Genomic DNA, 27,792 nt, shown 5'->3' on the forward strand with positions numbered 1-27,792 from the left:
AAACACTTCTTTGAAAAATATAGGGTGTCCCATTTAAAGAAAAGCAATCTTTCTCTATATCTCTTACACGATAATCAATTCATATAATCAGTTATAAGAATCCTATAATACTTAAAAATCACCAAAAAAAACGTTCTAAATTTTTCCAATATTCCGAATAAAAACCAAGATATATATAACTGAATAGTCGATGGATCATTTTTCGAGAACGACTGAAGTTATTCAGTTTTTGCTTTCTGATATCTTATCATTGAAAAAAAAAAATTTGGAACTGTTTGAATATTTCTTCTTCAATTCTTATTGTTCTCCAGCATCGAATTTGGGAAACCTTGCACAATTGTGCCTATTAAGCAGTATTAAGGGATAAACTCCCTGTCATTTCTTGAAAAAATCTATAGAATGGAAATATACTGTACCTTGATTTCTCTCATCCTTATGCTATAAATGATTGGATTTGCAATCATCTTTAAAAGAAGCATTTCGTTGTCGAAGCATCGAATTATCAATATGTGACGTGGATAATTCTCGCTGAAGTTCTTGAGAAGTTCGCCACTTATCAGGCAACCTTGGCTACAAGTCATCGTGTACAGCAATAGCGCGGGCATCCAACCTATCACACAAGAACCTAAGATTATCAAGGTGGTATAAACAGCTTTCAGGTTCCCCTTGGTTTTATTCTGTTCGTGAGCCTTCTGTTTGTTGGCATGCCTGCAATTGTGCCCTCTCCACACAGTGCTGCCGGTTCTGGAGAGGTCTTTCCAGATTTTCCTCTGATGTCTGATCATTATCAATATCAATAAATAGCAGAGTACGATGAGGAGCATTGATATGAGAATGAAAGATCCGATTATCATCCTGAACCTGAAACTCTGGAAGAAACTTATATTTTCTTCCTCTATATCACTGTGGTGTTCGCCCAACTTGAGATACATTTGGTACCAGTCAGTTTCGTTTAGATCTGAAGTGGTGTAATTTAGAGGAAGGGTGTAGTTGAAAATTCCCAGGGTTTTGTTTTCAGGGGCAGCATCAATTATTATGGCACGCCAAAAAGAAACACCGCCTTCGACTGTGTACAAGGCAATGGTGAAAGTAGTAGGTATCAACCATAGCAGAAGTATGAGCCACGATGTTCCTCTTTGCGAGAATCGGGAGTTGTGATGAAGGGGTTTCCTGATGCCTGGATAAAAAAATAAAAGTGAAATTATAAAAATTGGAACAGTTCTCAATGAACATTTCGAATTAATTGAAAATATCTCATGTTTGATTGCTTCGGTCTTTACTTGATTGAAATTCATCTTGAATTGATTAAAAGTTAAAAGACATTATTTCCGCAAAATTTATTCAACACACAATTGTTTCGTCAACTAAATGCTGATTTAACCAGGTGAGTATAATTAGTACTATTAAATTAAATCAACTTAAATTATAAAAATTTTTTTCTTATATTTATTTATTTCCATTGCTTCTAAAAAGTTCAATCTATTGACTTTATTTTCGATGGAAAGAACTGTGAAATTCTGGTACAAACATTGTCCGGATGGATGGAATTCTTGGAATTTCATTTCTCATTGGTAAAAAATACTAATGTTGTTTCATCCAATGTTCGAAAGATCTTTCAGTTTTGTAATAAACTGGCCTGTAGTTGGGTGTTAAGGTTTAAGAAAAAGGAACTTATTAGAAGAGCGGCTTTCTAATAATTCCAGCCAGTATAGTTATGTTGAAATTAACTCAATTTCTCTTTTACGAAAGAACCTTTCGTGCGTCCGGCTTATGCACTAGGATAAGTCTTATATTTGATCTTTTCTAGGAGGTGTTTCACTGAATGAGACCAAGTATTATTAGATAACAAAGTTTAATAATATTGAAATAATTCATGAGAAAAAAATACAATCAATAAATTTTGCACATCACTAGCCTATGACAAAAAATAAGAAAAAAATTATAACCTTCGACAATCTTGGACTATTTTGGTAAATTTTTTTTATGAGGAGACAAATCATCAACCAATATTTATAAAATTAAATTAAATGTCCTTACCCTGGATATCACAATCACTGTTCAAATAAATCTTTCAACAAATTCCCTATCTGTAACTTTCCTGAAAACCGTTCCCGCAAACCGACTTGAACTTTATTCAACTAAGAATCGAACTTGAACTCCGAAACCAAATTCCCCTTTTGGTCCCACCTTCCAACCGAACCCCGAACTTTTACTCTCTACCCTCGAACTTCTAACTCTAACCCCCTGACTCCAACTTCTAACTGCCTACCGAATTGACAAACTGTTGTTTTTATCGTCACCCTCCTTCTACCAAATTTTTCTAAGCTTCTATTTTTTTTTCTTTCGTCCAATCAGAGTGATTGTCCTTATGTACCTAGATTATTGGTTCCACCCCATGTTATGTACTATTGACATGGGGTTGTTCCGTTGGTACCGCCTAAATTGGAAACCATTTTGTTGGACGCGGACCACCGCATAGAACAGATTTTTATGTTCTGTTTATGTTTAAACCTCCCTAGAGTTTTTACGACTACATTTTTATTGCCTTTGACATCCTGTACTAATCGTGTGAACTTGGAACCTACTTGTTGGATCGTGGGATACCAACAGTGCCAACTACCCTGGGGTGTTTATCTTAAGCCAGGATGAAGGATTTAATGCCTAATAAAATGTGAGGGGTGACAACGACTTCGTTTGCGTTCACTCTACTGGGATAGAACCGGGAATTTGTTGAATATCCTTTCAATGAGCCTGTACTAATTGTAAATTATTATTCACATTCATTACATTACTTTCCCCTTTGAAAAAGTTTTGACATCGGTTGTCATAACTTTTCCCTTACTACCATCAATAATCCAAATTTATCATCCCTCGAACACATGCATATATCCAATAAGTATATACCTATAATAATGCAATAACAATCAAGCATTCTCCAACATATAAAAAAAAAGGTGAATCAACATATCTAAAATTTATCCCTAAAAAAAAATCTCTTATCCCTAAGGTGGTATGTTCTTTTCCCTTACTACATATCGAATTCAAAAATCTTCAACAACAAAAAAAACAAAAATCTACAACCTAAAATTAAAGGCAAGATTCATCTATCATTTTTTGTAAAATTCTTTCCTTGACCATTTCACTGTCTCCAACCTGGAGTGCTGTGAGTTCACTGTCGGATTTCGTGGTACATACTGGTGTCGTCATGCCGGCTCCTAGTGTTTTCGAAAATTCAGGACGATATTTCGTTTTCTCCTGGACCCAACCTTTGTTTCAGGAATAACCTCCAAAGATAGATAAGGGACATAGTGTCACTTGTCCTTAATGTAACGCAATAATTCGTGAAATTCGCACTATCATTACACATATTGTATTTCGCGATTCACTTCTTGAGCGTAAGACTTGTAGTCTGCTTCTTCATCCATTAGGGTGTAGTTAAAGTACTATGAAATGTTGTTCTAGTTCGATGGTTTCGCTCGGTATCAATCTTGACGATTCTCTTAGCATCGTTGATGTCTTCTTCAGTATATTCGTAAATCGTAGTGTATATCTTGGTCGGATTTGTACGAAGTTACGGTTTGTGTAAACTTCTTCTGCATCCTCAGTTTCTCGCTGACTTTCTTCTCTTCATCTCACTAATGAACAACTGAACAACTTCTTCCATAGCCTCTAACTTAACCCTTTCGCCTGGTTCCTTAACACAACTGTCTATACTTCTCAGGTGTTTTACTCAAACTGTAGTTCATTGTCGCTTTCGACACATCGGAAAATCACGTTAATTACTTGTTATCTTCCGCACCTATACTATTCGCGGTAGACACACACCTTTGGGAGGAAGGTTATTCCCTTAACTACGATTTGGTCCTTCTTCAAGACGGTTGATTTCTTCTTCCTCGAAACTCCCTATATAAATTACAACAGGACACAAGAAACCTCTCAAAAAGGTTCGTTGAAATATACAATATTTAAATTAATAAGAAATACACAAAACATTACACATCCAATAGAACATTCCACCCATTGCTACTAAACAATAAAACATTGTGCTCACTTTTGAACTGCAGGCGAGGGATGTCCTTCAGCGACCACAATGTTCTTTTCTTTTTCCAAGAATATTTTAAACCAAACAAAAACCATTGATACCAATTAAATTCAACTAAAATATCCAAAACCCAGAAGGGGTACCTTATTCAGTTTGTCGCTCTCCGAGTTAGCGAGTTCCTGGAATCTACGAAAAGGGCAGGAGCCGATTCACATCTCCTGAAGGTCGTATCTATCTCTAAGATTTTCCCCACGTTACCCATCGCGAAGTTATCCTATCTTACTCTATCAAACTAAATTAATCCTAACTTAAACTTAACCCAAAAAAACTACAATAAAACGAAAAAATTCTCACGGTATCTGAGGCTGTCTTTCGCCGTTAGTAGTAGCCCCATCGATCTGGTGGGCGTCTTACTCTATTTGAACATCGTCGAACAGGAATTTCAACTACTTCTACCGATTCTTCTTCGCTTTCCCCCTGATCCTCATACTGGTTTGTCCAAGTGGGGATCAAAAACGGGGGGAATTTTTCTATTTCCTTCCGTTCTTCATCTGAATCCGTATCTAGGTCCGTATATCCCGATATCACGCGTTTTTCTAGTTTTTCCTTCATTTCATTACCTCGTGCAGTGTACGTTTTCAATCTATTTACATGAACAACTTGTTCCTCTCTTCCTCCGCATTTTCTTACTCTACACGTCACGGGACTAATTATTTCGGTTAACCTATACGGCCCACCCCAGTTTTCCAATGATTTGTTAGATAACTCCTTTTTCGCGCTCATTTTCCTCAAATATACCAAATCTCCCACATTGAACTGAGGGTCTACTATATTTTTATTAAACCTTGTAACCCGTGCGGATTTTGCAACCCCTGTATTTTCGTCCATTTGGTCGTAAATTTCACTTTTTAATGTTTCGCCGAGTATGTTGTTGATTTCCGAATTGCCCTTCAATTCTTCCGAACGAACCGGAATGACAACCCCTGTTTCTGAAGTGATATCATTTTTTCGCTTTTTCTTTGCCTTCACGACTGAATCAACTGACCCGAGCTCAAAGTCTCTCAACTTTTCATATTTCATCACTTTTCGGAAAGGCGATTCCTGTTTCTCGAAATCCGTTATATTCTCCCGTGTAATACCGCAAACCCTTACTTCTCTCATTTTCGAATTTTCGATGTCTCTATACTGCGTCTCCACCTCAAGTTCCCTAACCTCATTTGCTTTTGTCAAAATATCATCATTTATTTTTTCGGCCGCTTGCGCGCTCCTCTTCTCAATGCGAGATTCACTCTCCTGAATTTCCGTTATTTCATTTTTCGGTATTGCTTCTGACTTATTTTGATCAGGGTAAACTCTCCTGATATTTCCTATCTTTAACTCTTTATTCACTTGACAATGATGATTATTATGATATTGGGTTTCTCTCCAATTTTTCGTTGGACATTCTCTCGACCAGTGTCCTGTCCGTTTGCAGGAAATACATACTACCTGATTTATTCGTTCCGATCTCCCAAAAGTCCGACATTCCCTCGCGAAATGGCCCGGTTTGCCACAAGAATAACAGCCTTTTTCGACGTTTCGTTGAACGTTCCTCCAATTTGCCCTAGTACTTCTACATTCCTTTGCTGAATGACCTACTTCTCCGCAAAATTGACATATTACTCCGAAATTAACTGTCGATATATTTCTTGTAGATAATCTTCCTTGCAACATTTTATGAGACGTTTCTTGCAATCTTACAAGTTCCTCCGCTTTTTCCAAATCTAAATTTTCTTCGCGTAATAAAAACATACCGACTTCCCTCATAACGTCTTTACGTAAGCCAATTTTGAATTGATTCAAAATGAAGTCCCTATTTTTCTTTCTTATACCCGATTCCTCATCCTTCGTTGCTCCGGCCAAATCTTCACTTAACAGTTCCGTCCCTATAGTTCGCAATCTAGTGCAAAAAGATGACACGTCTTCGTCCTGTCTCTGAAAACAATTATTCAAATTCCATTGATTTTCCCAAGGCAACCTAACTGAAGTGAATTTCTGAAGAAATCTAACTTTCAATTCCGCATATGATAAAAAATTCAACGTGATATCGGATTTAAAAAAATTATACGCGTCCCCTACGAGTTTCAATTTAAGCAGTGTCAACGTCTCATTTTCACTCCACCCGTCTAATTTTGACCTAAGCTCAAATATTTCAAAATATCTGGTTGAGTCCTTGCCTGAAAAATCATCTAAAGTTGTTGCGATCATTCCTAAAGGGTATCTAAATGGAATTTGCGATAAACTACTTGTATTCGCCGTAGAGTTAGTGCTAACCGTCGGGAACATTGTAAGTGTCTTCTGAGCTAACCCTGTATAAACAAACAAAACGATTTATTTACTACAAAATTTCTAGTAAAATAATAAGAATAAAATTTCTACTCAAATTTTCTCATAAAAAAATTATATCAATGCATACAACAAATTCATGTACACCGATCTCGTAATCCTCTTACTGCTCCTCGCCAAACAATATTTCCTTAAATAAATCTGAACTATTAATCACTTGGGAATCAATCATTTCCCCTGGAAATAAATCTGTATTATTAATTAACTCAAAAAAAAATACCAAACGTGAGTCCTCAGAGTTTTTTTCAGAAAAAGATCAAAATAGATCGCACCGCTGTCACCATTGTAATAAACTGGCCTGTAGTTGGGTGTTAAGGTTTAAGAAAAAGGAACTTATTAGAAGAGCGGCTTTCTAATAATTCCAGCCAGTATAGTTATGTTGAAATTAACTCAATTTCTCTTTTACGAAAGAACCTTTCGTGCGTCCGGCTTATGCACTAGGATAAGTCTTATATTTGATCTTTTCTAGGAGGTGTTTCACTGAATGAGACCAAGTATTATTAGATAACAAAGTTTAATAATATTGAAATAATTCATGAGAAAAAAATACAATCAATAAATTTTGCACATCACTAGCCTATGACAAAAAATAAGAAAAAAATTATAACCTTCGACAATCTTGGACTATTTTGGTAAATTTTTTTTATGAGGAGACAAATCATCAACCAATATTTATAAAATTAAATTAAATGTCCTTACCCTGGATATCACAATCACTGTTCAAATAAATCTTTCAACAAATTCCCTATCTGTAACTTTCCTGAAAACCGTTCCCGCAAACCGACTTGAACTTTATTCAACTAAGAATCGAACTTGAACTCCGAAACCAAATTCCCCTTTTGGTCCCACCTTCCAACCGAACCCCGAACTTTTACTCTCTACCCTCGAACTTCTAACTCTAACCCCCTGACTCCAACTTCTAACTGCCTACCGAATTGACAAACTGTTGTTTTTATCGTCACCCTCCTTCTACCAAATTTTTCTAAGCTTCTATTTTTTTTTCTTTCGTCCAATCAGAGTGATTGTCCTTATGTACCTAGATTATTGGTTCCACCCCATGTTATGTACTATTGACATGGGGTTGTTCCGTTGGTACCGCCTAAATTGGAAACCATTTTGTTGGACGCGGACCACCGCATAGAACAGATTTTTATGTTCTGTTTATGTTTAAACCTCCCTAGAGTTTTTACGACTACATTTTTATTGCCTTTGACATCCTGTACTAATCGTGTGAACTTGGAACCTACTTGTTGGATCGTGGGATACCAACAGTGCCAACTACCCTGGGGTGTTTATCTTAAGCCAGGATGAAGGATTTAATGCCTAATAAAATGTGAGGGGTGACAACGACTTCGTTTGCGTTCACTCTACTGGGATAGAACCGGGAATTTGTTGAATATCCTTTCAATGAGCCTGTACTAATTGTAAATTATTATTCACATTCATTACAGTTTGACCAACGTAAATTGTGGTTACAAACTGAGGTGTAATGACTGCCCTATGGTTAACGTGAAACAAACAAATCTTTCATCAAGAATAAAAGTATTTTATTCCATTATTCATTTTTTATTTCGTGTTCCTGTGCACATTCAATAAAAATTTCGAATTCCTCCATACAGAAAATATTGTTCAAAATTATCAATCTTAAGGTCTCTCGAAATATTAGGTGTACTAAAAAAAAATCCATTATTTTTCCAATAGATGGTTTTAGTTATATGTATCTCGCGTTATATGTTATATGTTATATATGTACAATCTTATCTTTATTGAGCTTAATTCTTCACAAATTTGGTACCAAAATCAATTGATTCTTCTTGTTCTAGACCAAGATCCATTTATTCCAAAAAGAAATAATCGAAAGAAAACAAAAAATAAAAAATTAATTTTTCAGAAACTTTTTAGTTAATATTATCATATTTCTTTCCCAAATCAAGATATACGTGTTGAAAGTGGAAAAAATGAACCATATTGTAAAATTTGCAGTGTTTTCATCTTACCTATGTAGTGGTTGAAGCCCAAACCAAGTAGGTGAAAAACTGTAACCAGTATGAAACACAATCTGATGATATCAAGGATGATGTATGTTCTCATGCTGATCAATTCCTCGCAAAAAATTGCAAGTGCCGACAAGCATGAGGCACAGCTATCAGCCAATGCCAGACTCAGGCTGATCTTCAAGACAGAATTCAAGGGTCTTCTTATCCAATGGATGCAGGCGAAGACTTTTAGGTTAACAATTACAGCAATAGCACAAGTCACACCTAGTATCGTTTTCACAATTGTTATTAAGTTCTGGATATCTTCTGGCCCATTTCCACTGTCTGCTTGTGACAAACTAGGGGTGCTTGGGGTCTGCGTTGCCATCGGATCATTTCTTCATTCTATAAAAAAAGTAAGAAATGAGTATGTATATTTAATACTGATATATACAGGGTGGGCAAATAAGGCATGATAAATTTGTTTTTGCTGTTTTCGATAGGGAGCGCTAAGTAAAAAGTTCATTGTTTTATCCATTTTACTCCGAAATTTCAAACGTACCTAATGATAGGATTATCTCAACAGAAACTGAAGTTCCATCAAATTTGCATGAAAAAACCTAAAGGTTGCAAAGCGATAGTTTCAGGCGTTCTGGAGTTATGACCGAAAGAAGATATTCTTCAACTGATGCACTGAAAAACCAAAGTTTGTCTTTAGGTTCTGACAGAAACAGAAATCCCATCAAATTTGTATGAAAAAACCAGAAGGTCGCAACGCGATATCTTCAGGCGTTCTGGAGTTAATGTTAATATTTGGAAGAAAATGTATATGTACTTTGAAGGAATTCTAACTTTCCTGTGTTTACTTTGTGTTCACTTAGATTTGGATTTTCGGCCCCATTTTTCTGGCTTGTTTTCTCACTGAGGTTTTTGGCGAAATTTATCAGTGTTTCATTTGTCACATCATCCGGTAATGTTGCACTTATAATGAGATCAATTAGTTCATTCTTTCTTAGTTTATTCAGCTCGTTTGTCAATACGTCCGCACTCTCCGACATATTGACAATATAATGACAAAAATAACATGTATAAGTACATGTTTACAAGTTACAACTTACATAGAAGCGAAGCCTTCAGGAGAACATGCCAGATAGACAAAATCAACGATTGGGTACTGAAAAGGAAAGTTCAGTGGAATGATCATAACACTCAAATGGCAGATGATCAAATTGTGAAGATCGTTAGAATAGATCACCACTGGGAAAACGAAGACCAAGTTCTTAAGAGGAGCTCACTTGTACGTGGACGGAACTCGAATAGAACGATTAAAGCAGTACAACTATCCAACTATCTTACTGTAATAAATGAATAATGGGACAGCGGACAAGAAATAAACAGTCGCATAGGCAAAGCTAGGACCTAGGACAGTTTTCAACAAAATGAGTGCCATCTTCAAGATCCACAATTTATCTCTGGAAACAAAGGTAAGATAATTAAAATTATATGTCTTTTCCGTATTAAGTACTGTATGGCGAAGAATTTTGGTGACTATTAGAAGTCACAACGAAAAAACTGAAATCTTTCAAAACATAGGTATACAGGGTCTTTCACGAGGAACCTCACCCATATTTATATGGGAAACTACTGAACATATTTTCATGAAATTCAGCACTTATGAGTATTTCACGATGCTGATGAAATCTAAAATATTTTCAAGGCATGAGCACCTCCGATTTTTCCGGAAATGACGTCAACTTCCGTTTTTCAAATTAGAACACCATTTTTTTATTGCCGAAATAGATTCCTTAGAAAATTTCAAGTTATTTTGATGTAACATTTTTCAGTTTTGGTTGGAAAATTCTCTCTGAGCGGGAAAATACGAAAAAAAAATCGAAAATAGAGCTCCGCTGAAACAAGAATAACTTCGAGGTTTTTGGATGGAAAATTTTCATTTTTGGGATTTTTCGAGATGTAAGATTGATGTATGCACTTTAAGAATCGAAATCGCGATTCATGGTACAGGGGGTGAAAAAATCGCTTTCAAAGTTAGGGATGACAAAATCGTGAAAAATCAATTTTTTCAAATTAGAACCCCATTTTTTTATGGCAGATATTGAATCTACGTTAAAAAATAATGTGAGTGTATGCATCACACCCTTGCCCTATAATAGATATTTTCTGAGTTATTCACAAAAAACTGTTTTTCATCTTGAATTTTCAGCTATTTCTTTTCCCTTCACGCCAAAAAGATGAAATTTTCAGGAACTGTTATTTGAACCATGCTGTAGATTTTTCACCCCTTCTTGAAACCGACTTCAAGTTACTATTAGGAGCACCATGGCAAACTCTCGCACTCAATACGAATTATCACCAAATTAATAGTAAACACAAAATGCTACTGAATAAAGAGGAATTTGGCAGATGTAATTAATGATATCTATCATTAAAAAAAAGAATGTAAAACATGGTAAGTTTTTGCATATTTATTTATCACTGGAGAGAAAACCGATGGCCGATTAGTTGAAATAAAGAGGTTTCCGATACAAATTCGAATCAAAATTCGCCATCTATTTAGGAACAACCTGTAACTTTTTTCTCTTGCATATTAGGGTAGTAAAATCTAAAACATGGTTTAAGTAACAGTTCCTGAAAATTTCATCTTTTTGGCGTGAAGGGAAAAGAAATACCTGAAAATTCAAGACGAAAAACAGTTTTTTGTGAATAACTCAGAAAATATCCACTTTAGGGCAAGGGTGTGATGCATACACTCACATTATTTTTTAACGTAGATTCAATATCTGCCATAAAAAAATGGGGTTCTAATTTGAAAAAATTGATTTTTCACGATTTTGTCATCCCTAACTTTGAAAGCGATTTTTTCACCCCCTGTATCATGAATCGCGATTTCGATTTTTAAAGTGGATACATAAATCTTACATCTTGAAAAATTCCAAAAATGAAAATTTTCCATCCAAAAACCTCGAAGTTATTCTTGTGTCAGCGGAGCTCTATTTTCGATTTTTTTTTCGAATTTTCCCGCTCAGAGAGAATTTTCCAACCAAAACTGAAAAATGTTACATCAAAATAACTTGAAATTTTCTAAGGAATCTATTTCTGCAATAAAAAAATGGTGTTCTAATTTGAAAAACGGAAGTTGACGTCATTTCCGGAAAAACCGGAGGTGCTCATGCCTTGAAAATATTTTAGATTTCATCAGCATCGTGAAATACTTATAAGTGCTGAATTTCATGAAAATACGTTGAGTAGTTTACCCTATAAATATGGGTGAGGTTCCTCGTGAAAGACCCTGTATAGAAGAATGTTCAGGATACCTTGGATAGCTCACATAACAAATGGAGAAGTGCTAGAGAGAATGAGAAAAGATCTGAAAATCGTTTATACAGAGAAGAAAGCTCGAAAACCTGGGGCATAGTATGAGAAATGAACAGAGAGTAGGTAAGAGGGGACCCGGAAGAAGAATATCGTGGTTGCGGAACTTGGGAACCTGGTTTCGGAAAAGCTCAGCAGAACTGTTTGGAGCTACTACCAACAACATTATGATTGCCAATATGATTTCCAACATTCGAATCGGATAGGTACTTGAAAAAGAAGACCTCGAAAAGATGGATGGTCGGATGGATAATCTACCTACATAAAACAAGTTGCGATGTAGAACAGTGTGTATATTTGGATAGATTCTGGAAGGAGAAGAAGTTTGGGGTCGACTGGCTAGTAATAGATCTTAAAAACTATGATCATTTTTGAGCGCTCGTTCCCAAAACAGATAGATCTAAATTTTGTCTTGATATACATATACAGGGTGGCCATTTGAAAACGAAACAGACGAGATTACAGACGAAATAAAGTTTTTCGATAAAAATGCTCGGACAGGTCGATTTCTGTTTCGAGGGGGACAACTTAAGATGTAGGTTACGGACGCATAGCGCTTCAACCCTTGCTACTACAACCCTCACCCCCAAATTTTGAATAGAGAAGATGGGGTAAGTGATACCTCATTTGAAAGGTATTTTTATACTGATTTCAGCACAGTAATTGTTTTTTCATTTTATGCATTAGTTCTCGAAATATTCTTAACTAAGTATTTGAAAATGAAGTGGTGTTTTCATGGCACTTGTAGTGTTTTGTGGAAAATCGACATTTTGAGCTTCAAAACATCCATGACTGTGGCTTCCTTCCTAACTAACTAACGCACGAATATTTCGAGAACTAATGCATAAAATGAAAAAACAATTACTGTGCTGAAATCAGTATAAAATACCTTTAAATTGAGGTATCACTCACCCCATCTTCCCTATTCAAAAATTGGGGGTGGGGGTTGTAGCAGCAAGGGTTGAAGCGATATGCGTCCGTAACCTACATCTTAAGTTGTCCCCCTCGAAACAGAAATCGACCTGTCCGAGCATTTCTATCGAAAAACTTTATTTCGTCTGTAATCTCGTCTGTTTCGTTTTCAAATGGCCACCCTGTATGTTATTTCTCACTGATGACGACTTCGTGGTTTTGTCATTAACTATTCTATGCTTGTAACAATATACTGACATCAATCGGCCCTCAATATAACAACTAGTCCATATTATTTTAATCTATGAGGCTAATATGAAATTTTTTCCACCCCCTGTGTATGAATATATCATAGTTGAAAGGGGAAGGATCGAACGTCCTCCACTTGTACACAACTTGCAATTAATCATTTTTTCGGGAAAATTGTGTAGAGTGACAGGATAAGTATCATGATGAAAAAACGCTTTAAAGGTCGTGACTTTACGTCAGTGCTTTTCCTGAATTTCGCTCCTGGAAGATCGATAAGTGCTGAAAAACTTTTACTTCCTTTAGGAATTTGAAGAACCAGAAACATCGAAGGATTTATAATCAAGAATGATTTTCTCGTTGAAAACCTCATCCAGGATTCTGTTTCTGACGTTATCATGATTAGAAGAATCCTTCTAATACTACAGAGATTACTATGCTAATAAATTCCCTTTTAATTGGAATTCTTTATTAGAAATCTTGAGTTGATCCTCTTTCGACCCAGCATATTTGGGAGAATCCAATAGCAGAGATTATTGGTTTGTTCTGCGCTTTCCGCCCTTCGGACCAGAAAGGAAAACGAATGGAATTTTTCCCTCCCTACACGGGAAAATGTGGAAGTTTTCAGGTTTACCTGGAATTGAATGCACACAAATGAAACTATTCTTTCGAATTGAAACCTCTAATTGCCTTGGATATTTGTGTTAATTTTGAATAATGGATTTCATCGGAAACGTTCAAGTCTATTAATTAATTTGTTTGTTTTTGCCTGGGTTATTATTTTACGTGATGAATTGTGTGATTGGCAAAACCGTAACTGAATACAATCCTGACATAACATATGTCCCGAAAGTTTGGGCACCATTTTTCATACAATTGAAAAAAACATGGCTTTATGGCAATTTTTCAGAACTTGTTTACTTGAAAGTAAATCTGCACTTCAGTATCGTTATGAAATTCATCATTTTCATATCGTTGGAGAGAAATTCTGCCTGCATGATAGTTCTGACTGAGCTTGTCCTTGAAAACACAAACTTAGTACAGGAGTTCAGCAAGAAAGGTCGATAACGTTCTACTGTCTTGGTGCTTTGGTAGCTTATCCCACTAGGAAAACCTTCAAAAACTAGGGTATTAATTCTGAAGGAATCTATCGATTTTCTCGAAAATATTCGAGTTGAGTTAAATTTCGAACCAAAATGCTAAAAACAGAAGAACTCGGTGTAAAAACTTTGAATGATCAAAGCCACACCCCTAAGGGATCCGTAGAAAGGCTTTGCTAACGGTCGAATGGAAAACGGCCTGAATGCCCATAAACTCGGCATTTCAGGGCGAACAATTCAATTGTGTTCAGTCCAGTCTAGAACTACAACATATGTGCAACACTTGCACCGACAACGAGAAGAGTGAAGATTTTCACATCTGTTCCCGAGACCGGCGAAATATACCTGCGACCGAGCCGCAACGACCCAAGTGTCCAGCAACCCTGATCTAGATATGATCTTCTTCACACATTTTGAGTGGGTTGGAAATAAATTGAATAAGTGTTTTTATCCCGTTCTTTTATTTCCCTAATTTGTCCTTGGCCGTGAACTACTTTAGTCACAGTATAAGGACCACAACCCACAAATTGGTGACACCGACGTGATGTGAAAAAGAAGATATCAAGATCTAATCGTTTTTCAAGGGTCGCTGGAAACTTGGGTCGTTGGGTACGGTCGCAGGTACTTTTTAGCCGGTCACGGGAACAGATGTGAAAATCTTTACTCTTCTCGTTGTCGGTGCAAGTGTTGCACATATGTTGTAATTGTAGACTGGACTGAACTCAATTGAATTGTTCGCCCTGAAATGTCGAGTTTTATGTGCATTTATGCCGTCTTCCATTTGACCGTTAGCAAAGCCTTTCTACGGATCCCTTAGGGGTGTGGCTTTGATCATTCCAAGTTTTTACACCGAGTCCTTCTGTTTTTAGCATTTTGGTTCGAAATTTAACTCAACTCGAATATTTTCGAGGGAATCGATAGATTCCCTACACTTCCAAAGTACCTTTTGATGTAGTACACGTAGTTTTGGCATACTAGCTGCAATGTTGCTTCGCTTAACTTTGTCCAAACTACCCTATGTAGCAAGAACCCTCCATCAATTATATTGCATTTTTGGGCACCGAAGTATTCTTCACCGGCGATGGAAAGGAATGCATAACACAGCTTCCATTCACAATTTTTGAGCATTATTTCTTGTATGAAAAGAGACATAGGAAATGGGTTAGTTTATACTCGAACAGGTTCCTCAGGCCAACCTCAGATTATTGTGTGATGCATACTCGTTGAAATGAAGTTAGCGGGTGTACAAACTGTTATCTGTTTCCTTTTGATTTTCAGTGAAGAGGAAACATAAAACCACCTTATCCTACCTTTTAACTTCGGGTCTTCAAAATTTCCTTTCTCCAAGCAGGCCTTCAAGCAGTTAATGCCAATTGATCTAGCATATCGACAATTAACGTCTTCGGGAGCAACAGCCCTGAGCTGATTAACATCAACTCTTGTATCTCAAGGAATGGTGAATGTTCAGCGAACCAATAACTCAGTTTCCTGATGTCAACATTGTCTCTGCCAACGCGTAACCTCCCTACTCCTCCTTATGTTCCACCATGTTGATATTGTGTGATTATCATCACCATAGAACCGAAACTATTTGATATTTGATCAAAAATTTAGGATTTGCCAATTTTTACCATTTTGAGAAAATTTCACTGATTTTGATCAGCAGTATCTCGGTTGATATTAGGTTTATGGAAGTGTACAATTACAGCGAATTCAAAATAAAACTACTTAGTCTAGAAGTTATGAGCCAAAAACCGATAATGTCCGATAAAAGTCTGAAAATATTGAGGTTCTACGGCCCTTCTCAAGTTAGCACAGAGTGTCGTATTGGATAACGTTAGAGAGTCATCCCAGAGCACTCCCGAACAACCTGTAGAAGTTCATTTTCGGAATTTTTTCCAGCGGACTCCACTTTTTTTGTTCTGTCTACAGTGTCTACTAGACTGTAGGTACCTATCTGTATTTTGTGATACAGAAAACTGTTCTGCCAACTCACATTTTTCAATGCAAAAATAACTACACTATATTTATGGAAATATTCCTTTAATCTCATTAAATTCAGTGAATTAGAGAAATAATACACTGCTCAACAATTGATAGGAATCACTTGTTCTAAATTTATTTCTGAAATATTCGCTCCAAGATTATAAATTTAGTCAGATATCAGAGTATTTTCAGTTGATAATATGGTTCACTTGAGAAAAGAATGAAAAAATGGAAAGTTGGAGAGAAAAAAAGACTTTATTAGGAACACTCAAAATTCTGTGTTTGAATAACATAAAAATTTTATGATGAAACCACAAGAAGGCTGAAGTTTGGGTTAAGCTAGTACCTAGTTGGTCCCCCACGAGCTCGTCTCAAGCATCCTACCCTACGAGGCATACTTTCGATCAAACGATTTATAAAATTTTGGGGCAAATTCGTCCAAATATCCCGTAAAGCGTTAGAAAGTTCCTCCAGGTTATTGATCGGTTGTTCTAAGGTTGACAATTTTCTAGACATCTCAGACCAGACATGTTCGATGCAATTCATGTCTGGAGAGCGTGCTGGCCAGTCCATCCTATCAATAGCATAAGTTTCTAGCGCTTCATTAACCAGACGACTATGGTGTGGACGGGCATTATCGTCAATTAAAATGACCACGGCAGCCGCAAACGGAACAATTATGGGTTCAATAATCATATCGTGATATCTCTGGCTGGTCATGGTGGTGTTCTGCAGAACAACCAACTCTGTGCGTTGGTTCAAACAAATGCCTCCCATACACATATAGAACGTCCGCCAAAAGCTGTTGTGGGTACCATAAACTGTTCTGCATACCTTCGACCTCTTTCCCTCCAAGCAAGAATACGTCCATCGGAGTTGACCAAACGAAATCTAGACTCATCCGTAAATAAACATCGGCTCCAATCTTCAAGTGTCCAATTGCGGTGCTCCTCAGCCCATTGCCGTCGATGAACCCGGTGTTCCCTATTCAAACGGGGATGTTGTACCCTCCTACGTGCTCTCAAACCACGAACATGTAGTCGTCGTCTTACAGTCTGGTTCGAAATTAGAACTCCTGTTGCAACTCTCAGTGATCTATTGAGCCGCGACGCCGGGTAAGTGGGATTTCTCCTAGCATTGAGGATGAAAAGACGATCTTGGGCAGCTGTTGTACTGCGCTGCCGACCTCCCCCATGAACATAAGCTACTGAGTCGTTTTGGATGAACCTATTCCAAGCCCGACTCACGACACTTTGCGAAACATTCAACTGCCGGGACACTTCTCGCTGGAACAAACCTTCCTGTATTCACCGTATGATTTGGTCCAGTTGCACAGGAGCCAAACGTCTTCTCGGCATGACTGATAAGCTGATATTGTTCTCATTTCTTCAATTATTGTCACCTTACGTGTTTGAACGAGAGAAAAAAAAAGATTTAATAACAAATACCACATTGCTTTTCACTCCACCTGTAACAGCCTACAGATAATCGATTTTGTGAACAAGAGCCGATGAAGTGAGGAAGACTTTGATATAATCAACTCAAAACATCTTACTTTTTCCTTAGAGAACATATAATGTACAGATATTCACGAAATAACTTGAAAAAAATACAAATGAAGAGAAGTTCATAAGTGATCCCTAGCAATTGTTGATCAGTGTATTACATACCAAGTGGGGAAGTGATCTATTACAGCGGATCGGCAAGGAAACATAGCGAGGTCCCAATCGGTGTGTGTGCAAATTGCCTTGTGTAATTTCAGTAATTTCACACACACCGATTTTCGACGGCCGATTTTTTAGGCATGATAAACCTTCCTCACGTGCTATTGCCCGATATATCATTCTCCGCGAAACATTTTGATTTTAAAAATCGGAATCATTCGAGTTTTATACAACTGACCAACTAAATTATATACACTCTTTCCGAGCTCTAATTCATAAATTATTACGAAGCAATTTTTTTCGTAAACTGATTTTATTTCTACAGAAGAGAAGGAAAGTACCTATCCAGAATCCCAAGTTCGAGTCGCCAGAATTATATCCAACAAAATCTAATCGGTGGACACACCATTATTTTAAGACATAATAGTTAAAAAATATAGATTTCGAATAAAGATGATAATCTTTCTTGGAATGTTCAGGGTAGATTCGTATCTCATTTTCAAATCAGTTATGGCGAAAAGATTCTGAGTATTTTCCTCAAAGAAATTTTTGTTTGTCATTATTTGTCACAAATAAATTTCTCGCACACAATGGAATATAACTGACCCTCCCCACAGTTGTAGAGCGACTAATATTCAAGTCGAAGTGCTAGAGCACCCCACAACTGTGACCATCCCCACTCCGTCATTGAAAAAGAACACTCGCTTATTCGATATAGTATCACGCAGATGTTTTGATTGTCATGAGTTTTCTGTAAAAATGTTGAATATCTATCTTTTCGAACGTATTTACCAAACTTGTATTTAGAATAAAAATTCCGAGCTCAGAGGAAAATTTCGTGTTCATAGCGTTCGCAAACCATGGAAAATCTCAAGCAGGATATTGAAAAAAAGAATGGTTTCTTCTTCTTGTTTCTTCATTCGCTATTTGTATCCTTGGTTATACCTTTATAGTATTGGAAAGGAAACGTTTCGTTAGTGGAGATATCTAAATGAAAACAACAAAGATAAAATTCCATTAGTTAAATAAAGAAACTATGTTGCCGTCATTTGAACCATTTCCTATCCAATATCGCTTTCAGCGAAAAGGGCTACAAGTAGACATGTTCGAAATGAATAGGTATGGATTATCAGAATTTTGAGTTAGTACGAGTAGTTTGTAGGAAACGTGAATTATGTATTCTCATATTTTTATTTTGCGATGTTGATCAACGTTGTATTCGGGGATACAATGCAACAGCGATTTTAAAGTTTTGAATATGAATTAGCCGTGAGCCTGAAACAAAATGAACATTTCCCCCTTGAGCCTTACAACAAAAACGATTTAACATTCGACAGCACCAAGCTTGCGATATCGAATATTTTCATTCTGAGCTCTCCTGAATTATCAAGTCTCTCATTTGATACCGGTTATTTTTTTGAGTCAATGAATTCCACCGAAAAATTCATTCAATAATATCCATTTATTATTCACGTGAATATACAGGGTGTTCTGATTTGTTTCCGACAAACTGAAACGGGTGATAGATCACATCATTTTAAGCAAAAAAGTTCCTATGAACATGGGTCCGGAAATGCTTCGTTTCCGAGATACAGGGTGTTAAAGTTGAAAAAATAATTAGCGTTTTCTTAAATATCTTTCGACTGATTCCAAATAATTGCATGAAAGTTGGTACATAGGGTTTTTTGAGGTGAGAAATTCAAATTTGTGGTCGATTTGGTTGTATTTTCTAGAGGGCGCCACTGGCAATCATTTCGTCCCCTTTAAACCGTAGCAACTTTTCTGTGCTACCCTGTACGTCATTCTGGACTGAAAAAATCGATTCCCCTGACTTTTCTAGTTAAAAAAGGTATAACTCATTTAAGTTGCTAGGGGCAACCGTTTCAGAGAAAAACGCATTTAAAGCCAAATCCATATTTTTGTAATCTCTGAAACATGTAGAAACAAATTTGTAATAATTTTAAATTAAATATTTTTTAGAAGTAACAATTTAGAACGAAACAAAATAACATAATAATTTTTAAAGAAGGTGTTCGAAATGTCCACCGTTCTGTTGAATGCACAAATGACATCTTCGAATGATTGATTGTTTTACATTCAACAATTGTTGCGGCAATAGATTTAAAATGGCTATACACAATGACAGATTTAAAGTGTGTTAGGTTCAGATGTCATTAATTATAATCATAGTTAACTAAGTTAATAGCTTATCAACAAATACAGGAAAATGGTATTGGTTACCAAAGGCCCGAATGAAGTATACAAAGAAGAAATCATCTACAGAGAAATAGGATTTTATAGACCTTCGAAGAAAATAAAAACTCAGTATTCGTGAAGCATCCCAACAACGCAATATTTCAGGAAACAGAATAATATTCAGAACACTTAAAAACAACAATTACATAGCATACCAATTCTAATTATTAGTGGGCAATAGAAAATCCGCATGAATTTCGCCTTAGAAATTTTCAAAATGAATTTGAATTTAATATTTGAATAGGAATAATTTCATGAAAGGATTTCGAAACAGTCAAAACATTAAAGAAAACGCGAATTATTTTTTCAACTTTAACACCCTGTATCTCGAAAACGAAGCATTTCCGGACCCATGTTCATAGGAACTTTTTTTGCTTAAAATGATGTGATCTATCACCCATTTCAGTTTGTCGGAAACAAATCAAAACACCCTGTATATATTTTTAAGAATGACAATTAAGGATTCGGAAGATGAAGGGGATATTTTACATTTTCTAGAAATATGAGAATGTTTATTGGTTAAATGAGTTCTAAACAACATTGTAACAAAACAGGAAATTCAGGAACATTTGAAAAACAATCAGAAACAGAGTTACGAAGAAGATGAAGGGCTATGTAAAAACCAGAAAATTAATAAACCATTAGGTGTAGGTAAAACATCTCTTCCGCCGTTTTTGCAATAGTAGCGGTAAGTGGTAGTCGAAATAAATAGAGTGATTTCAACGCTTCAAGAACGGTGAGAGAAGGTTTTTGAAATGCAGAATTGGAGGCATTACTTGATCAAGACTTGTGTCAAACGCAACAAGAATTGGCAGGATCATTGGGAGTGACGCAACAAGCCATTTCAAACCGCCTGAAAGTCATGGGAATGCTCAGGAACAAGGAAATTGGGTGCCGTACTAGTTGAAGCCGAGATATGTTGAACAGCGTTTGTTTGCTTGTGAACAGCCGCTTGCAAGGCAAAGACGGAAAGGTTTTTGCAACGCATTGTGACTGGAGACAAAAAATGGGTTCATTACGATAATTCCAAATGCAGAAAATCATGGGGATATCCCGGCCATGCAAACCGAATATTCACGGTTACAAGGTCATGCTCAGTATTTGGTGTGACCAGCTTGGCGTAGTGTATTATGAGTTATTAAAACCGACTGAAACAATCACAGGCGATCTTAATCGAACGCAATTAATGCGTTTGAGACATACTAAAAAACGTTGAAATGGGAAGTCCTACCTTACCCGTATTCTCTAGAAGTTGCTTTCTCGGACTATCACTTGTTTCGATCAATGGCACACGGCCTGGCTGACCAGCACTTCGATCTTGTGAAGAAGTAAAAAATTTTATCGATTCGTGGATTGCTTCAAAAGATGACCAGCTTTTTCAACGCGGGATTCGTACGCTGTCCGAAAGATGGGAGAAAGTAGTGGTCAGCGAAGAAGAATAATTTGAATCATGAATGTATAACCAGTTTTTTACAATAAACCCTCGAATTTTGAAAAAAACGGCTGAAGCAAAGTTGTATGTTTGCGTACAACAAAAAACAAAAATTGTTTATTGCACTCGACGTGAAATTGTCCGACGAGGCCGTTAGGCCGAGTGGGACAAAACGTCGAGTGCAATAAACAATTTTTGCACGAGTTGCATACAACATTTTTTCTACGTTCATGCAAAAGCAAAAAAAAAATTATAAAATATGTAACTGTTTAAAACGTATTACCAATATCACGGCATATCTGATAAATATGCAATAAAAACTTTATTGCACTAGTGTAATAAAGAACTTCTTTTTCCACTAAATATAGTTCAATAAAGTTTTGCTTTTTGCATGAATGTAGAAAAACTTATTTTTCTCAGTACTTGTGTTTTTTTTTGTGATATTTACATTGTTAGGAGATGTATTCTCTTCCTATTTTCATTTGGAATTTCACTGATTGTGAAAGGAAAGAAAGGAAAACGTTTTCCAGTTCTGTGGTCTCCATGAATGAACGGGGTGTCTGAAGCTCTAAAGCGTTATAATTCATCAATCTTATAGAAGTCGTAACACAAAAACACCTCTACTTCGTGACGGAGCTGAGAAATCACCTAGAACCTGTTGAAGTCGATAGAACCTCTTCTTCCATTTGGATTCACGGGATAGAAATTATCCAATATGAGGGACAGCAATGAAAGAAACTTTTCGAAGATGCAGAATTGGAGGCATTACTTGATTAACTCGTATCAAATAATAATAATAAAAATAGTTTATTGTGACATAAACATTAATCGCAAAGACTGAAGACTGTAGGCCACACAAATTGGCAGGATAATTGAGAGTGACACATCAAGCCATTTTAAAACGCCTGAAAGTTATGGGAATGATTCAGAAACAAAGATATAGGGTTTCAATCGATGGCACACGGCCTTGCTGACCAGCACTTCCAGTTTTATGAAGAGTGAAAACTTGGATCGATTCGTGGATCGCTTCAAAAGATGACCAGTTTTTTCAACGTAGGATTCGTAAGCTGCCTGGAAGATGGTAGAAAGTACTGACCAGCGATCGACAATAGTTTGAATCATAAATGTATATCCAGTTTTTTTCAATAAAGTTATATGTCTGTGTACAACAAAAAACATCAAACTTATTTTTCTCAGTACTTGTGTTTTGTACCATAACTAGAGATGAATATTAATAGAGTTACGGGTGTACTCTCTTTTTAATTATATTTGGACTTTCACTGGTTGTGGAAGGAAATAAGGGAAAACGTTCTCCAGCTCTGTGGTCTCCATGAATGAACGAGGTGTCTGCAGCTCTAAAGCGTTATAATGCATCAATCTTATAGAAGTCGTAACACAAAAACAGCCCTACTTCGTGTCAATCTGACGGAGCTGAGAAATCACTGAGAACCTGTTGAAGTCGATAGAACCTCTTCCATTCCGATTCACGAGATAGATATTATCCAATATGAGGAAGAGCAATGACAAGAAGCAGGCTGCATTCGAACAATCGGGCTGTCGAGTTCTAATAGAATCAAACGCTCAGACCTGAACGCATTCGATTTGGAGATAATGGAATTGAGGGATTATATGAATCGTTTTGGTGATGTTATTAAGTCATTCCAACTCGGGGAAAATTCCATTTCCGAATCTGTTTGGGAGTTTATTGTTAATTGGAAAACGCGTTGCCTTCTCTTGCAAATTTTTTGACAGAGTTTGTTCATTAAGTATTCGGGTATTCAGTTTTGGTCATCAATGTATGTGACTGTTTTCCTATGAATTTTCTTTGAGTTCGTTATATTCTTCTCGTGAATAATATGATAGTATTGTTTCGAAAATTGGCTAGTCATATACAGGGTTGGTATATGAATATATGGATATAATATGATTATTTATTTATTTATTTAATCCGACGGCAATGCCATTTTACCGTTTGAGGGATATTTTATGCCAATTAAAAAGTCCCCGGTCTGATGCACAGATGGCGGTGCAAGTATTAAATCCATATGACTTTTAGTTATGATAGTACCAACCTTCAAACGATACGTGTCAAAATTTGACAGCAGTCCGACCATTAGTTTGTGGGATATTGCATTTTGAGTGTGTCTACTTTTGTTATTCCAAAAAAAATGAAAAAAAAAAAATTCGTGTGCTGATAAAATATTGCTTCTTGAAGGGAAAAATATAGTTGAAGCAAAATTTTGGCTTGATGAAGAGTTTCCAGGGTCTGCACCAGGAAAATCAACCATCATTGATTGGTATGCTAAGTTTAAATGGGTGAAATGAGCACCGAAGACGGCGAACGCAGTGGACGCCCAAAGAGGCAGTCACCGACGAAAAAATAAAAAAAGTTCACAAAATAATTTTGAATGACCGTGAAGTGGAATTGATCGAGACAGCAGACCTTGTGAAGATATCATCTGAACATGTATATCATATAATTCACGAATATTTGTACATGAGAAAGTTGTGTGCAAAATGGGTGCCGCGAAAGCTCACCGTTTGCCCTCGAAGGCAACTACGTTGAATGATAAAATCAAATTTTGCCAAAAAAAAATGTGTTTTACTATGGTAGACCGGGGACTTTTCAATTGGCCTGTTACATGGTCTATACACATCTATACATGACGTTGTTGATTGGTCTGCTTCACACAATTTTTGATACACCTTGCACTAGCTTGGTCCTTGAATTATATTCGAAGGCTCCCTTGTTGAACACGAGCAAGTTGAATAATGTTCAGCAGACCCATGCCTCTGTTATTCCTTGGTAGAATTTTTTCGATATTCATTTTGCTCCATGAAACTATTCCAAAGAAAGGTGTATGTTAGGATTGAAAATGTATATATTTTATGGCTTTTTTCATATTCTTGCTGTGAGTTTTGTATCCAGAAATTTTCTAAACCTACTGATTAACTCAGTTATTGAGTGAATTTCAATTTCTGATAGAGAATTCGTGAGTTTTGTAGGTGCAGGTAATTGTGAAGCGGCCCACAAAGGAGCCACTTAGTTGCCAACCAAGTTGCCAACTAAGTTGCCAACTAAGTTGGCTAGTTAGAATTCCAATCATCAACTAGTTCACAGATGAGCAACTTGGTTGGCGACCAAGTTGCTCGTCTGTGAGTCCCATAAAGATCGTCCGATTTCGTAGCTTTTATCTCATGGTCATTTGAAAGGGTAATCAGTTCATTCTGAATTCTTCCTCGTACTACTTTGAGATTACACCACTTGTGTCTCAATGTCAAAATACACTCTAAACAAAAAACCAAAAAAAAATCCATGAATTTCTTCACTTTCTACCGTGCTTTCTTCGTTAATCCTCCAAATTTATGATGAAACTGATACTTTTCTTCAGAACTGCTTTTCAGAGCTATCCAGATTATACCAATTATCTCTGTACCTTTTGTTTAGCGATCAACTCTCTCCCCAAAAAATAGCCGAGTTTTTGAGCTTTTTTTCTCAAGCTCCAGAGATCTAATTGATACTTTTCAAGTTCATTTGGCCTAAAATATCCTTTTTCTAACCCTGATAGGTGTATCCGTGCAAAAAGTTTCAAGTTTTGTCCTTAATTGGCAAAATTTTTCTTTTCTCACGCCTAGAATGTTTTCCATATCGTATCAACTCTTCCGAAACCGACATCCCTATCATTTTGTCCAGGTACCCATAAACATACACAGTGTGTTTGGTAATTCGATGTTTGAAGGAATCATACTAGTGGTCATTTGCAACAAATTGAGTCTATTAAAGTAGCGGTCAAAAGCTATGACGCTTTTTCGAGTTGTTTCCGAAAATAAATAATTGTGTAGAAACTATTATTATTAAAATTCAACTTATGCTTTCTTGAAACTTGGAGAATGAGGATTCACTTTAGAAATAAGAATGGTAGCCGAAAACTTATACCATCATAGAAAGAGTTGGTGTTGAGTGGACACAACTTTGTTTTTTAATTTTTTTTGAATCAGTTGTGTACATCAATTCCTTGTTTAATTTTCGACTCAAATCTCAGGTTCAGATAACATTTTGCTTATTTACTGGGCCGATCGTATGCCGACATGAAATTATTGTATGCAAACAGGAGGATACTTGTTTACAACTTGAAGAAAACGTTATGCAAAACACTTGTTCTGACGATAATTGATTATGGATGCACAGTAAATGATCCCTGTTTGGATATTGCTACTCGAAATCAGATGCAGCGTGTCAGAGGTTTCGCGCTAGGTTTGTTTTTGGTCAACTTCGACAGAGCCGTCTCTAGGTACTATTGCGGCTGTGGTAATATATTAGACAGTGCCCCCCCATTTTCTAAGATTTTTTTCATCGATTATATATTCTTCTTATAATTTTTTTTTTCATCATTTGTGTCATATATTTTCTTTGAAGTTTTAAAATAACACACAATATTATACAGGGTGTATATGAATAGTTGCGAAAAAATTCAGGTAGCGATTCCTTGTCAAAAAATAGGATATGTCTTACATATAAACTTTTTTTTTTGAGTCTCCCCCCTAAATATGGCGCCCGAAAATTAGTTTTTTTTTTTAAAAGTTTATAATTGTTTTTATTCGTCAAAACTATTTTATATTTGTAAAGATTTCAATGAAAATATTGTTTTGACATGCGATTTTTGGAAAAATTTGAGGTCGAAAATAATTTTAACCTCCAAAAGTCAGTTGTATTATCCGTTGATATTTCCTTTTTTCAAAAATCGTGAATTTTTGCAGAAAATTACAAGAGATCTTATTTATCAAGAATGGATCAGTCTATCCAAAATTAATTTTCTTATTATAAAATATGAATAATGAAAATGTTATTGCGAAAAAAGTTTGAGGGGTGGCTTTTTCTACTCCTCGGAATCATAGAGGAACACCACCAACAATTTTTTTTAAGCCTTCTCGCTCTCTTAAAACGTCAACTAAATTTCATTTTTGTGAATTTTTTGGTTTTCAAGAAAGGAATTGAAAACTACTTTTCGGGCGTCGTCTTCAGGGGGCTGTAACAAAGCGGGAAGGGGCTCAAAAAAAAGTTTATATGAAGACCCCCTCTATTTTTTGAGAAGGAATCACCCCTTTTTTTTCGCAACTATTCATAAACACCGAGTATATATTAACTTATTTTTATTGAAAACATTGATATACACATTTTACATCCATATAAAGAGACGAGTAAAGAGATAACTCCTGAAGATCTAAAAAACCCATCGTTATAAAATTGTATCAAAGAAAAAGAAGCCGCAATTCACACGTAAATAGATGGTACCGTTTGTCGAAGAAATACCGACAATCTTGATGAGGCGCAAAGAACTCGCGAAAATAGGGGTAATCATCAATATTCATGATCTGAATGCGGCACCTTTGAACATGCTGACGCCCACAGAAATATTTATGACTAGATTACGGCACCCTAGAATATAGCTATATTTATATTATTCTTTACCTTTAAAGTTTTGTTGATCTTGTGATTATTTTAGGCCACAGTACGCAAATTCTAGCCCAGCAATATTTTAAATATAATATTTACAGATTGCTCGGCATCGCTCGTTGCGAGGCGTATGTATCCATACATGAAAACCGAGTTGTTATCTTTCAAATTAATATCGCCTGGTGCTCTAATATTTTTTCTTTTGATATTTTTTATTTGCGCCCGTGGCAAGTGCCACCTTTGCCATGCCCTAGATAAGTCTAGACGTCTACGATCCTCTATCGGAAGGGTAAAGAAAAAATATTTTGCAGTGGTTACCTATGTCGCAACTTGTGGTTACTATTGTCGACTTCAAATTTTGACTTTCACGTATCGGATCCCCTCATCAGGTGATCTGCAGAATTTGAGAGCATGATGTGCTGTGCTCATTCATGGTTGCAAATTGCTTGCGATCTCAAGATATAACATCGTATTTTTCAGAAGATGTTTTTCATACATAGCGGTTAAATGGACTAGTTTAGTGATGTTGATAATACTATATTTGACACGATAGAATTAAACTATAGAGCAAAACTGATAAATCAGTGAAAAAATTTTGAAAATCCATCAATAAATGACTGAGAAATAGATTATTTAAATTTACGTATTTTAGCGCGGAACGTCTTTGGTCTGTGACGTCACGGCTCTTGCCTGTAATCGCTACACCATAAATTACGTTTAAATACTTAGCCGCGCCAAGGCTCTCGCGCCGTTTGTAGTTGTACAGTGTAGTTTTAACTCGAGTTTTGTTTTTATGTCACCATAATGGAAGAAGGATTCGTGAAAGGACAAAGTGACAATTTGCCTAAAATAGATATATTCGCAGTGATGGAGATTTTATCTTCAAATCCATCTTATGTCGGTGTAAAAATAAAAGGAGTTAAACTTTTCAACTAAATATCTACTTTT

The 27,792-nt window shown here is 36.2% G+C and overlaps 1 protein-coding gene across 1 annotated transcript in view; it reads right to left on the reverse strand.

The window, feature by feature from the left end:
• The window catches only part of LOC123672462, a 173,401-nt gene that overhangs the window by 10,850 nt on the left and 134,759 nt on the right, over nucleotides 1-27,792 (reverse strand). The window contains exons 3-4 of the mRNA XM_045606559.1: nucleotides 8,425-8,808; nucleotides 417-1,177 (exon numbers count right to left, since the gene is read on the reverse strand). Of these exons, the coding sequence (XP_045462515.1) occupies nucleotides 417-1,177; nucleotides 8,425-8,791 (1,128 nt within the window). The 5' untranslated portion in view covers nucleotides 8,792-8,808. The remainder of the gene's footprint in view (nucleotides 1-416; nucleotides 1,178-8,424; nucleotides 8,809-27,792) is intronic.

The sequence above is a fragment of the Harmonia axyridis genome, chromosome 2, assembly GCF_914767665.1.
Source record: "Harmonia axyridis chromosome 2, icHarAxyr1.1, whole genome shotgun sequence".
Classification (NCBI taxonomy): domain Eukaryota; kingdom Metazoa; phylum Arthropoda; class Insecta; order Coleoptera; family Coccinellidae; genus Harmonia; species Harmonia axyridis.